This window comes from Macrotis lagotis, chromosome 1 (genome assembly GCF_037893015.1).
Source record: "Macrotis lagotis isolate mMagLag1 chromosome 1, bilby.v1.9.chrom.fasta, whole genome shotgun sequence".
NCBI lineage: Eukaryota > Metazoa > Chordata > Mammalia > Peramelemorphia > Peramelidae > Macrotis > Macrotis lagotis.
The window spans coordinates 220,823,784-220,838,386 of record NC_133658.1 but is presented as its reverse complement, the minus strand read 5'-3'; the positions used below and the strand labels follow the sequence as shown (position 1 = coordinate 220,838,386).

The window sequence follows — 14,603 nt, the reverse complement described above, 5'->3', positions numbered from 1 at the left end:
AAAGAATTCAATAGCTTAAATATTAAAAATCTTTTTGAAATCACCATTTCACAAATAAATTAAGTCTCATAGACTAGATCAAATCTATAAGAAACATTATACCAAATCCCTCAAGTGTTAAGATTCATAAGTTGTTTATAATAATTAGAAAATGAAGGTTCCAAATAAAAATGGAAGTACTATGTAAATAAATGCAATATATAAAGACAAAATAGGCACCAAAGGAGTCAGGGTTAGGAAGCCCTTTAATATTAAGTTCTAACTGCACTTTCAAGTGAAATCCATTTTCAGAAACACAGCTTGCAACTTTACTTTTTTTTTTTAGGAATATAACTTATTCTGTTACAGAAAACACATGGGGTAGCTAGATAGAGCACTAGCCCTGGAGTTAGGAGGACTTGAGTTCAAATCTGACCTAAGGCACTTAACAATTACCTAGCTTTGTGACCTTGGGCAAGTCACTAAACCCCTTTGCCAAGTCACTAAACCCCTTTATCTTGCAAAAGCTTAAAAAACAAAACATACATGAACAAAAAAAATGAAGCACAACCATTTTTTTTCCTTCAGTGTCTATAAAAAGATGTGACATTTATTTCAAGTAAAATAATGCAAAAATACTAATCAAGTTCACTATAAGAGGTTTACCATGAATAGAGGATCATACCTGACATTCAGTTATTTTCCATTAAGTAGTGTCTTGTAGTATAGAATATGATACATAAAAACCTTAAAGCCAGAGATGACCTTAGTTAGTCATAATGCCCAACTCTGTCTTTTTCAAATGAAGAAACTGAACCCTTACAATTAAGTCCCTGTTCTAAGTTACACACTTTTATAGAATAAGTATTCTGATTTTTCAAAAAGTTAATTTAGTATTTAATTTTCCCCAAATACATGTAAAAACCATTTTTAACATTCATTTTTAAACTTTTGAGTTTCAAATTCTCTCTTCCCAATCTCCCCATCCCCAAATTGAGAAGGCAAGCAATTTGATCCAGGCTATTTATGTGTAGGCATGTAAAACATTTCAATAACAGAAATACTATGAAAGAAAAATATACACCAAAAAACGTCAAGAAAAATAAATTTTAAAAAGCATGCTTTAATCTATATTTGGACACCATCAGGATGGATAGCATTTTTCATCAGAAGTCTTTCAGAATTTTCTTGGATCATTGTATTGCTGAGAATAGCTAAGTCATTCACAGCTGATCAACTTACAATACTGTTGTTACTTTGTACACAGTACATTTTATATTTCATTAACTCATTGAAGTCTTTCCAAGTTTTTTCTTTCTGAGAGCATACTACTCATTATTTCTTATAACATAATAGTAGTCCAACATAATCAATAACACAATTTGTTTAACCATTCCCCAACTGATTGGCATCTCCTCAATTTCCAATCCCTTGTCACCAAAAAAAAAGCTGCTATAATTATTTTTGTAGACATTTGTTCTTTTTCTTTTTTTTCTTTTTTTGGAATACAGACCTAGTAGTGACATTGCTAGGACAAAGAATATACAGGATTTTATAGCCCCTTGGATGTAGGTTCCAAATTGCTCTATAAAATAGCTAAATCTGTTCACACCTCCACCAACAATGCATTAATGTCTCATTTTCCCCACCTTCCCCCTCCAACATCTGTCATATGCACAATCATTTCAGTAGCACAGAATGTTTGGTTACACTTTTAAAGTACCTTATAAGATGTAGTTGCAGGGACAGTTCCCTGTCTAGCTGAAGAGAGCATAGATAGCCCACTACAACTGGGTGCTCTATGATGGCCTGAAAGACCCGTGGATGCAGTTTTTGTAACTGTTTTTGACCGAGGAAGTGAATTACTGGTGTGTGTTAATGGATCCTTTTTTTTGGGAACGGCACCACTTTCTGAAAGAAAAAAAATTAAAATATTTTATAACAGGTAACATTAGAATATTGCGATCTAGAAGTCTAATATTCAAAATAAAAATCTATAAACACAAAAATATTTTCTCTACTCAAAATTGATCAAAGCTTCCTTCCAAAATCTAAAAAATGTATTTAATGTAACTGTTTTAGAATACCCTTGGGGGGGTGGAGTCAAGAATTCTGCATGAAGGCAGCATTTCCCAGGAACTCCTTCCCCCCAAACTCCAAAAAAACCAAACTAATGATGACCCCAGCCAAATTTTAGAGGGGTAGAACCCACAGAAAGACTGAATGATACATTTTCCTAGTCCAAGATAACTTAGAAGTTCCGCAGGAAAGGTGTGTTTCACCAGCCCAGTCCAGAGATCATCAGCAACAGCTTGAAGGGACAGTGAGAGAACTCTGCTGCACCCGGGTGAGTGTGGGGTGAGGGAGCTCTGGCTACAGAGCCTGCTACAAGAATCTGGAGAAAAGAGCCTGCACCCACAGAGCCGGTAAGGGAAGTCTGCAGAAATTTCTCTGCTCTCCCTGGGGTAGGACTCTGCTGTTTGCCTACACTCAGATATTACAATTTGGGCTTCCATACTAAATAATCAAGCTGGATTCCTTTTTATAGCTCCAGGGCAGAGGGAAGTAAGGTGAGGGGGGGGAAAATCTACATATCAAAGCATAAGCAAGAGAGCATAAGACCTTGGAGGAATAAAGGTCCCAGTGGGATGTCCCCATCTCCCGCCCCCCAAAAAACCCCAAAAGCCTTGGAAGTGCTGTCTTGGGCTGAGGAAATAAGCAAACAACAGAAAAAGAATGACCATAGAGAATTACTCTAGTCCCAAGGAGGATCAAAACACATATGCAGATAATGACAAAATCAAAGCTTCCATATCTAAAATCTCCACAGGAAACAGAAAATGGGCTCAGACTATGGTTGAGCTAAAAAAAAAAAGACTTTGAAAAGCAATTAAGGGAGATGGAGAAAAATTGGGAGGAGAAATGAGAGTGCTACAGAAAAATCATGAAAACCAAATCAAAAGCTTGGTGAAAGATATACAAAAAAAGTGCTGAAAAAAAGCAAATGGAAAAAGCAATGGAAGCAATGGAAAAAAGCAAAACAAAAAGCAAATGAGGAGAAGAATGCCTTAAAGAAGCAGAATTGGCCAGCTGGAAAAGGAGATTTAAAAAAAAAGCTCTCTGAAGAAAATAACTCCTTCAAATGCAGAATGGAACTAAAGTAAGCTGATGACTTTGCAAGAAATCAGGAAGAAATACAACTCTTCAAAAAAAAAATCCAAAAATTAGAAGAAAATGTGAAATATCTCATTGGGAAAAACAACTGACCTCGAAAACAGATCCAGAAGAAATAATTTAAAAATTATTGGAGTATCTGAAAGCCGTGACCAGGAGAAGAGCCTAGACTCCATTTTTCAAGAAATAATACCGAAAAATTGCCCTGAGATTCTACATGCAGAGGGTAAAATAGAAATCAAAGAATTCACAGGTCTGAAAGAGAGCCCCACCCCGCCAAAAAAACTTCCAGGAATATTATAGCCAAATTCCAAAACTCCCAAATCAGAGAGAAATTTCTAAAAGCTTCCAGAAACAAACAATTCAACTACCAAGGCTCCATAGTATCATACAGAATCTGGCAGCATCTACATTAAGGGTTCGTAGGGACTGGAATATGATATTCTGGAAGGCAAAAGATCTTGGTTTACAACTGAGAATCAACTACCCAGCAAAACTGAGCATCCTCTTTCAGGTGAAAAGATGGACTTTCAATGAAACAGGGGACTTTCAAACTTTCCTACTGAAAAAAACCAGAGCTGAACAGAAAGTTTGATCTCCAAGTACAGACCTATGATGAACCATAAAGGGAGTGGAAGAGAAGGACTAACTATGAGGAACTTAAGGATATTCAACTGTTTGTATTCCTGCATGGGAAGAAGATATTGATAACTCATATGAATTTTCTCATTCATAAGAGCTGTTAGAAGATGCATATATAGACAGGACATAGGAAGGAGTGGAATATAATGGTATAATATAGTAAAAAGATGGAGTCAATGGGTGATAAAGGAAAATACCAGGAGGAAGGAAAAGGAGATGAAGCTAAGAAATTTCACATAACAGTCAAGAAAAAGCTTTTTCAATGGAGTGGAAAGGGGGAAGGCAAGCCGGAATGAGCGAGCCTTCATTCTCATCAGAAATGGCTCAGAGAGGAAACAACATGCACACTTAATAGGCTGAGGAAATCTATCTCACCCTAGAGAAAAATAAGAAGAAATGAACAGGATAAGGGGGAATGGGGGGAGGGAAGGGGGGGGGAATAGGTGATAGGGGAGAGTACTCAGATACAACACACTTTTGAACAGGGCCAGGATGAAAGGAGAGAGAAAAAAGAACAAATGAGAGTGAGGAGTAAAAGAGTGGAGGTACAGCTAGTAATAGCAACTATGGGAAAAATATTGAAGCATGGTGGACTTATGATAAAGAAAGCAACTCACCCCAAAGACAGAGCCATTGAAAACTGAACACAGACTGAAGTATAATTTTTTTTCCCCCTCTCTATTCTTGAGGTTTCTCATCTTCTTGGGAGGGGGGGAGGAATTTTATATTTACTCTTATAACATTCAATTTACATCAATATATAGCATGGAAACAATGTAGAGACTATCAGACAGCCTTCTGTGGAGGGGGGAAACTGTAGAATTCAGAGCCTTGCAAAAAAGGATCGGTACATCTTACTATTTTATATTATTGGAAAACAAATGAATTGTTAAAAATGTCAAAAAAAGAAAACCAGAAAGAAAACCTAAAGTAAAATTGTCAAAATTATATTAAAAAAAAAATAGGATACCATTGAGGATAAAAATAGTACTGTACAAAATGAATTCTAATATAAACTGTACTTTCATTAGAATTCAGGTTATAAACAATTTGTTTTAAAAGATCCTGTCAGTTTAACTGCAGAATATTCTTAAAATTCATCATTTCAAAATAATATTTTCCTATATTACATATCACAATTTAATATAATACTCAAAATTAAAATTGGAGCTTTAAATTACTCAATAGAAAGGGCGGCTAGGTGGCGCAGTGGATAGAGTACTGGCCTTGGAGTCAGGAGTACCTGAGTTCAAATCCAGCCTCAGACACTTTATAATTACCTAGCTGTGTAGCCTTAGGCAAGCCACTTAACCCCATTGCCTTCCAAAAAAAAAATAAATAAACTAAACTAAAAAAAACTAAATTACTCAATAGAGCAACTGGTGTGGCTACTGAATAGGATAAGTTTAAATTCTCCTTCCAACACTAAATAATTTAAGAGGACTTAAAACATACTCATACATATGTGTATGTTTTCAGATGATGAAATCAAAACTATCAAAAGACATATAAAAAGTGCTCTAAATCATTAATGATTTAAAAAATACAAATTAAGGGGGCAGCTAGTTGGTACAGTGGATAGAACATTGGCCCTAGAGTCAGGAGGATCCAAGTTCAAATGTAGCCTCAGACACTTAATTGTTTAGCTGTATAACCTTGGGCAAGTCACTCTTAACCCCATTGCCTTTAATAAAAAAAAAATTTTAAAGTACAAATTAAAACAATCTTGAGATACTAATTTATTTCCATTAGATTGGATAATATGACAAATTTTCACATGATGAAATCAAAACTATCAAGAATCACATAAAAATGCTTTAAATCACTAATGATTAAACAAATATAAATTAAAACAATCCTGAGATACCACTTCACATTCATCAGATTGGTTGGCTAACAGGAAAATGACAAATACTGAAAGATATGTGGAAAAACTGATGCACTGTTGGGAGAACTGTGAACTGGTTGAACCATATGCTGAAAGGGCTATAAAACCTTTTCACACAGCAATACCATTACAAGGTCTGTATCCAAAAAGAGCAAAGGGAAAGGATATACATCACATACACACATTTATATCGGTCCTTTTCATGGTGAAAAAGAATTGGAAACTGACAGGATGTTCATCAATTGGGGTATGGCTGAATAAGACTTGCATTTGCTGACTTAGAATACGTAAAATATATATATATATATATATATATATATATATATATATATATTTGATATAAAAGCCTTTATTCCATCAAGACGTCTCCCATGATTACTTCAAAACCACACAAATTTCATTAAAGCTTTAAAGCAATTAACTTTTTCAGATAACCTATTAATATCAGACAAGGCATAAAATTTGAAGATAATTGTTTGCTAAAGTCATTTGTAACAGTCAAAGTTCATTAAAAAAAAAACAGCACAAATGAAAGGATAACTGTAGATAAGGAGTTCTTTCTATAGAGTCAGGGAATTTATTTTTTAGTATCTTGATGACTGATTTTCTCTGTAAACTTAAGTATTCTATTTTATGTATTTAAAAACATTCTGACAAGGGGCTTCATCAGACTGCCAAAAGTATCTATGACACAAAGAAGATTAAGACATTCTGGTCTAGATGATGAAGTCCTCCAGACAGTTCTGACTGTGGATGGAACTGTCTTAACTCCATTTTTCTAGTACAATGTAGAACTTTCTAGGTGAGAACTATAATCACTCTGCTTGACTATCCTCCATATTTCCCCTTTCTGTTCTTTGCCCAGAATGCTCTGCTCTTCACTGACAGTCTCCCAGTTTTCCTTGAAGATGCAGTTTAAACCCCAACTTTTTAGGGAAGCCTTAACTCCTCCCCACAGCCAAGGGCTTCTCTCTGATTCATTTCTCTAGCTCTCTATTTTGTGTGTACTTAATTATATAATGTTGTCTTCTATTAGGAGAGAAAATCCACTAGAATTCCTGAGGGCAGGGACTGTTTTCTTTTCTCTGTATTCTCAGCCTGAGCCACAGTACTTGACACACAGTAATTACTTAATAAATGCTTATTATTACTTAATAAAGACTTCTGGCATTATAATTATGAAACTATACATGTTCCAAGGTCAAGAATAAAATGATTGCTTAAACTTTGGAGGCATCTGTGGGAAGAAATGAAAGAAGACAATATTTGAAAATTTTACTCCATATTTATTATTCCAGATTAAGAGTTTAGAATAGACTAACAAGACATATTAAATTTAATAACAAAAGAAATTTTGAGAAACAAACATCATCTCATGAACTTTACAATACCACCCAGCTATGCAAGGACACCTGTTCTACAGAACAAGTTGAGGCTTAGAAGAATTACAGTTACTTGTCATAACTAGTATGATTCAGAGGTGGAATTTAAATCTACTTTTTCTATATTCTAAGATCAGTCTTCTATTTAATATGCCATGCTGTCTTCTAGTAATAGTTAGCATTTATAAAGCATACTTTACAAATATTACCTCATTTGATCCTCACCATCCTTGGAAGTAGGTGCTATTATTATCACTATCTTACAGGTAAGGAATCTGAGGCAAAAAAAAAAAAATAAGTGCCTTGCACAGCATCATACAACTAATAAGTATCTGACACCTGGTTTGAATTTGGGTCTACCTGATACGAGATCTAATGCTCTGTCCACTATGCCACCAGTTATCTATAATGAACCAAAAACTATACCAACTTAAATGTATTTGATCTTCCCAGTATAGGGTGAGCTATTTGATATTCTCCATATGTGATATTTCATCTTTTCCCTCCTTACCCAGGAATACTCTTCCTACATACCTGCACCTCTTGAAACCTCTAAGATCCCTTACAAAATTCAACTTAAGAGACCTCCATAAAGTGGTCTTTCCTAAGGCCTATTGTTAAATGTATTGCCTAAATCACTGTATATTTATATGCTATTTAATATGCTCTATCTATTAATCTGTGGGTGCTATATCTCTAAAATAGAATATAAAACTCCTTGAAGGCAAAAACAGTCTTACATTTGTGTTTGTATTCTCAATGTCTGAATATACAGTATTAAGAAAAGCTTAGTAAAAGTTTGTTCAATGATACAGTGATTGCAAATTTCCTGAATATTTGTGGAGTATAATCTAGCAATATACTATAGAAGTTTCAAAAAGGGGACATTAACCACTACAAAAACACAGGGAAGCATTTTATTCATACATACATACATATATGTGTGTAAATTATATATGTATATATATACATATACATACATATATATTATATATATATATATATATATATATATATATATATAGAGAGAGAGAGAGAGAGAGAGAGAGAGAGAGAGAGAGAGAGAGAGAGGAATACAAGGCAATGTGAAAGATCTTTATGAAATTATAAGGAAAAAAAGTAGATCCAGAAGAAGAACAAAAAGTAAATGAGAACAAATGAACAAAAAAATTCTATTGAGGATGAGCAAAAACTGTTATATTACTCTATATTTTGAAATTAAGTTATTAAACACACAATGCATTAGTGTACAATGTAAAATTTTAATAGAATATTTAATTTTTTTAAAAAACAAATAACCAGTCTCTTTGTAAAAACCATCATGTGGAAAAATTATTCTTTTTTAATGCTTACTTTTAGTTAAGTCTTACTATTTATAAGGGTCCTGCATCCCTAATCCCCATGAATCATTGGAGTACGAATGTACTACTGTTTGATTTATTTTGAAAGTTAAAAAGAAACACGAGTTTCTTCAGGTCACAGATCAATTTCAAAATAACAATAACAAAATGATAACTTCAGTGATCTCAACTGAACTGGATTCCACATCATTAAGCAAAAATTTGATTCATGTGAAAAACTAAGTGAAGTCTCATTGCCCCAACTTATACAAAATGCTAAAAAATCATTTATGCAGAGAGGATTCTGGGATGATGGCAGAATAGGTCAAAAAATTTCAAGCCCTCCAGATTTCCTCCACAAACAAGTCAAAAAATAACCTTAGAGACAGCTAGGTGGCACAGTGGGTAAAGCATTGGCCCTGGATTCAGGAGGACCTGAGGTCAAATCCGGCCTCTGACATTTAATAATTACCTAGCTATGAGACTATGAGCAAGTCACTTAACCCCCACTGCCTTGCAAAAACAAACAAAATTTTTTTTTAAAAATACCTTAGGGCAAATGTAGAACAGCAAAAATAAACAAGAGTCGAAGCATCCTCCTGAGTCAACTAGAGAAGATTCAAAGCAAGTTCCCAGGTTGGAGGCTCAGCTAACTGAAATGGAAACACCTCCAGGTTGGGTCCCTGAAACTGACAGAGTTCAAGGGACAGCCAGAATAGGAGGAAGCCTTCCACTTAGCCATATGAATTCTCACCTCCCAGGCAGTGATGGGAGAGTCAGGGAGGAGCTAGAACCTCTGCTGATGAACTGTGCCAGGCCCAGCTATGTGGCAGAGATAGTTTTAACTATCACCCATAAACAGGGGGCTTCAAAACTTCCCTTCTGGACTCCAAAATTCAATCTTCAACTCCCTATGGACTCTATCTCAATGTACTTCATCTCATTATTAAATCCCATATTGAGGTCTTTTATCCTAAAATCTAGCCCTCTTTCTGATTTCACTGTTTCTAAGATTGCACTACTATTTCCATAAATCTCCCAGTTCATAACAAGAGTGCTCTTTTTGACTCTGCTTCACCTTTTATTTCTGTTGGTTCTATGCTGAAGTATCTCTTGTACCCAATCATTCCTTTCTATTGTTAATAATACCAATTAATAAAGGGGGGTGGCTAGGTGGCGCAGTGGATAAAGCACCAGCCCTGGAGTCAGGAGTACCTGGGTTCAAATCCAGTCTCAGACACTTAATAATTACCTAGCTGTGTGGCCTTGGGCAAGCCACTTAATCCCACTTCCCTTGCAAAAATAAATAAATAAATAATGCCAATTAATAAAAGCAGAGCCTTATTATTACCCATATTAACTATATTCCGGCCTAAAAAGGTCTTCCCAAATGCTCTCTCCCCACTTCAAAGCATCTTATTAGACTTTATTTTTTATGCTAAAGGCATCTAAGAATTATATAATGTTGTATCACTTCTGGGAAAATTCATATAGGTGTATATACTGCATCAATTTTATATAATTACCCAAATTATATAAAAACTTTGGTAGCATCATACCCTGGAGAATTAAATCATACAATTTATAGTGGTAGACAGGTGGTTAATTCTATTGGTCTATTACTTCATACACCCCCCCCATCCCATCTTTTCTCCCTTACCTTTCTCAGATAGGCTCTAGTATAGGGTGAGGCAGGTTGCACAGTAGATAACTAGTCCCTTATGGATAAATTTTTGATGCTATTCCTCTCAAAATTCAAAAGAATACTGATGAAAGATCAAAATTTCTCTGCCTAGTATTAAAGGTCTTATACAATTAGATTCTCTACCTTTCTGGACTTCTTTCATATCATGCTCCAGTCAAATGTACTACTCTGTTCCCTGTACACAACTTGGATTTTACTCCATGAATTAAACAAGTATTTGAGATAGCCAGGTGGCACAGTAGATAAGAGAACTAGGCATGGAGTTAGAAAGCCCTGAATTCAAATTTGGCATCAGACCTCCTAGTTGTGTGACCTAGACAAGTCACTTAACCTGTCTGCCTCAGTTTCCCTAACTATAAAATGGGGAGACAGGGACGGCTAGGTGGCGCAGTGGATAGAGAACCGGTCTTGGAGTCAGGAGTACCTGGGTTCAAATCTGACCTCAGACACTTAATAATTACCTAGCCGTGTGGCCTTGGGCAAGCCACTTAACCCCATTGCCTTGAAAAAAAAAAAATCTAAAAAAACCCCCCAAAAACTATAAAATGGGGAGAACAGCATCTATTTCCCCAGATTGTTATGAAGATCAAATGAAATAATATTTATAAAGCAATAAATGCTTATTCCCCCCCCCACCTTTCCATTTACTAAATGCCTACCATGCGCCAGGTACCATGCCAGGGATAAAAACAGAAAACATAATGCTTGTCCTTGGTTAACTCACAGTATTCTGGGAGTGGGAATACATGTCCACAGCAAAATAAAAAATAAATGCATAATAATAAAGGGGAAAGGTGAAAACAGTGCTAACAACTGGGGAACTGAGTGGAACCCTGAAGTGATCTAGGGCTTCTAGGAGGTAAGAATGGAATGCAATCCAAGGTATGGCTGGACAACCTAATGCTACATAAGGTAAAGACTGGCTGCTCTTCAGAGGAAAAGCAAGAGTGCTAGTCTGACTGAAGCAAAGTAATTATCTAATCAATCTAGAAAGACAGGTTGGAGTCAGACTGTGAGGGGTTTAAATGATAAAAAAAAAAAAAGGGGGTTGCACTTTTTCTAAAGCTTCTTGTTCGGGGGAATAAGATGATCACCTAAGAGTCTAGGGATATATATTTGCCAGTTATGTAGAGAAGGGATTGGAGAGAAAGATTAGAGGCAGGAAATCCTATAAGGAAGTTATTACATAGTCCAGATGAGAAGTTCTTGGTTTTGGAGCAAAGTGAAAGTGAAAAATCAGGGAAGAGACAAAGATTACTCAAAGAAAGGTAGTATCATCAACAACAACTAGGAAAATTAGGAGGAAGGGTAGGTTTTCATTCATACATTCATACTCTTCCCTATATCTGACATGTTTACTTCTCTACCTCTCCTTGCTGAATTCTCATTAGTTCTTTTAAAACTAGATCAAACAGGGGCAGCTAGGTGGCACAGTGGATAGAGCACTGGCCCTGGAGTCAGGAGTACCTGGGTTCAAATTCGGTCTCAGACACTTAATAATTACCTAGCTGTGTGGCCTTGGGCAAGCCACTTAACCCCACTGCCTTGGAAAAAAATAACAACAAAAAAACTAAAAAAAAATCAAACAACATGCTCACCAAGTAATCTTTGACTCATTTTCTCCAATATTCTTGCTCTAAACAGGAATGAATAGATCAACAGGATCACTATATATCCCTTTGCTCATACCTCCCTTTATCCTCTTAATTTGTACTATTTTCTACTATAGTTACTAGTAGACTTATCTAAGGCTTCTATTATATATTACTTGCCTCCACAAGTATAGGTATGATTCCAAAATGAACCTTTTATTTCATCCCAAACCTTTCAGTGTTTTGCATTTAGTAATTACACAATAGATGAAAACCTCTTTAAAACGAACGTAAAAATAGATACTTCCATTTCAATGGATTCATAATCTCATGAGTATGGGTTTGCCCTCCAAAAAAGATAAGTTTCTTGATATTTTTCTCATCTTGTGAAAGAACTAATCTATGTCCTTTTAAAATTCCCTGAGAGGATCTACCTAACACCCTACCTGTTGTTTTACTTCAAATATTAGTACAACATTTGCACTGCTTACTTGTTATGCTCACTTTAAATAAAAGATTAGCCAATCTCCTTGTTTGGTCATACATATAAAGCTAAAAAAGATCTTTGATAATATCTAATACAGTTTTAAAATACCTAATAATGTTCATAAATTTTTTCCTTTATAAGCAATATGAACTTAGACAAAAAGCGCACACTGCTGTATAACAAAGATAGAAGACAAAAAGATTTCAAACATCAGGCCATATCCAATACCACAGAATTGAAAGGATAAATAAAAAAACTTATATATACACTTGGATTCAAAAAGCAATTTTATAACTACAAGATGGGGAGGTCATGGTTTTAGGTAACTTCAACTAAAAAAGATCTGGAGAACTTATTATAAATGAATTAAAATGAAACCAAAATAACCACATATCAAAAATGCAATGTGGAAGGTAGGTGGCATCTTAAACCTTAATCGAGAAGGAAAATGGCCAGAACTAAAGAAATAATTGTACCAATGTACTCCTCCAGGTACAAACAACACCTAGAATATTTATTATGTACATATGTAGGCATCAGATGTAAGGATAAAAGAAGATAATTCTGAGAGTGCCTAGGATGATATTACTTAAATTAATTTATTTACTTATTCAATGCCTTACCAGTTAAATTACCAATTACATTATGGAGTTAGGAAAAAAAATTCATCTAGAGAAATACATGATCAAAAAACATAAAGCATTAATGAAAAACTAACAAAACCAAAATTTAAACTGGGAAAACACGATCAGCAAAACTACTTAATACTGAATTAAAAAGAAAAAAGTTGATCAAAGAAAAAGATTAGGTATACAACATTCAGAAACAAATTGATATAGCAGCATAGTATTCATATTTAATAGGTGAAAATATCCCAACTACTCGGTTAAGGACTAGAAAGCACTTCTGGGCCAAATTAGGTGTGAATCATCTCACACCATAAAATAAGCTTCAAGTATATGCATCATATGTATATGACTTTGATATAAAAAAAATCAAATGATAAAAGAAATCAGTGGAGATAGGAAGAAAATATCTTTCACATGTATGGATTGGGCATTGAAAAGTTCATAATCAAAGGACAGAGATGATCACAAGAAGATAAAGTACATAATTTTAACTGCATAAAATTAAAATAGTTTTTGCAGAAGCAAAATCAATGAAGTTGACATCACAAGGGAAACAGCTAATGGGAAGGGGGGGACTCTTGTAGCAGTTTTCTCTGATAAAGGTCTCAAATACACAATGTGAATTCATAAGAACCATCCTCCAAGAGATAACTTGTCAATGTATATAAACAGTTTTCAAAGAAAAATCTAAATTCTCAGTAAGCAAATGGAAAAATATTCTGCTGTTATCACTAACAAATAAATGGAAAAAATGACAGCAGCTTCATGAAATTCTATCAGATTGATGAAGATGAAAAGCAAAATGATAATTACTTACAGGGTTGCAGGAAAAAAAGGTACATTAGCATACTATTGATGGGACAATGAATTAGTCCAACCATTCTGAAAAATAATTTGGAATTATATCCTCAAAGTCAACAAATTGTGTATATCTTTTGACCCAGATACAACTACCAGGTTTATTTCCAAAAGAGATCATAGAAAGAAGAAAAATAGCCATATATTCAAATATATTTATTGCAGCTCCCTTTGATATACCAAAAAAGCTAGAAACTAAAGAGGTGTCCATCAATTGAGAAATAACCAAACAAATATGGGACACGAATGTAAATGAACATTACTATATCATAAAATGTAGCTAAAGTGATTTCAGAGAATCCTGAGAAGCTTTATAAGAACTAATACAGAGCAAAAGGGGCAGAACCAGAATATTTTGTATAACAAAAACATATAAAAATAAATAACTCTGAAAGATTCAAAAACTCTAATTAAATCAATCAGTAGGGAGGACTGATGAAGAAGCATGTTACTCATTTCCTGACAGCTGATAGATCAACTTGCAGAATGAGAACTGTATATCTCAATGTTACTTTGCTTCACTATGTATATGTGCTATAAGGATTTTTTCTTTCAAAGAGGGGAAAGTAGAAGTGGGAAGGGAGGTGGAGATTGGGCTCCTTCCCTCCAAAAAGTGACTAGAAAGAATCAGATAAAAGAAGGGCAATTTTAAGAGCTGCATATTGAGTCAATCGTTCACTTAAAATGAAATGCAAGCTCTATGTAATAGAGACTCTTTCTTGTATAAGTCGCTTCCATTCTACAATGTATATGTAAATATTTGTTTTATTTGGTGTTTAACTATGGGATAAAAATAATATGAAAAATTCTCAAAAGAAAACACACACACACACACACACACACAAATATATATAAAGGGTTGTGAGCAGCCTTGACATCATGCCATGAGATTTGTTTAAGGGATATTAAGATGTTTAGTTTGGAGAA

At 34.6% G+C, this 14,603-nt stretch overlaps 1 protein-coding gene across 3 annotated transcripts in view; it reads right to left on the bottom strand.

Moving 5' to 3' along the window:
* Nucleotides 1–14,603, bottom strand: part of SPAST (spastin) — a 90,811-nt gene that overhangs the window by 40,860 nt on the left and 35,348 nt on the right. For all 3 annotated transcript variants that reach the window (XR_012473421.1, XM_074209673.1, XM_074209672.1), the window contains one exon: nucleotides 1,703–1,890. Coding sequence is in view for 2 of the 3 variants with exons in the window: in XM_074209673.1 (XP_074065774.1) it covers nucleotides 1,703–1,890 (188 nt within the window). In the remaining variant the exon portion in view is untranslated. The remainder of the gene's footprint in view (nucleotides 1–1,702; nucleotides 1,891–14,603) is intronic.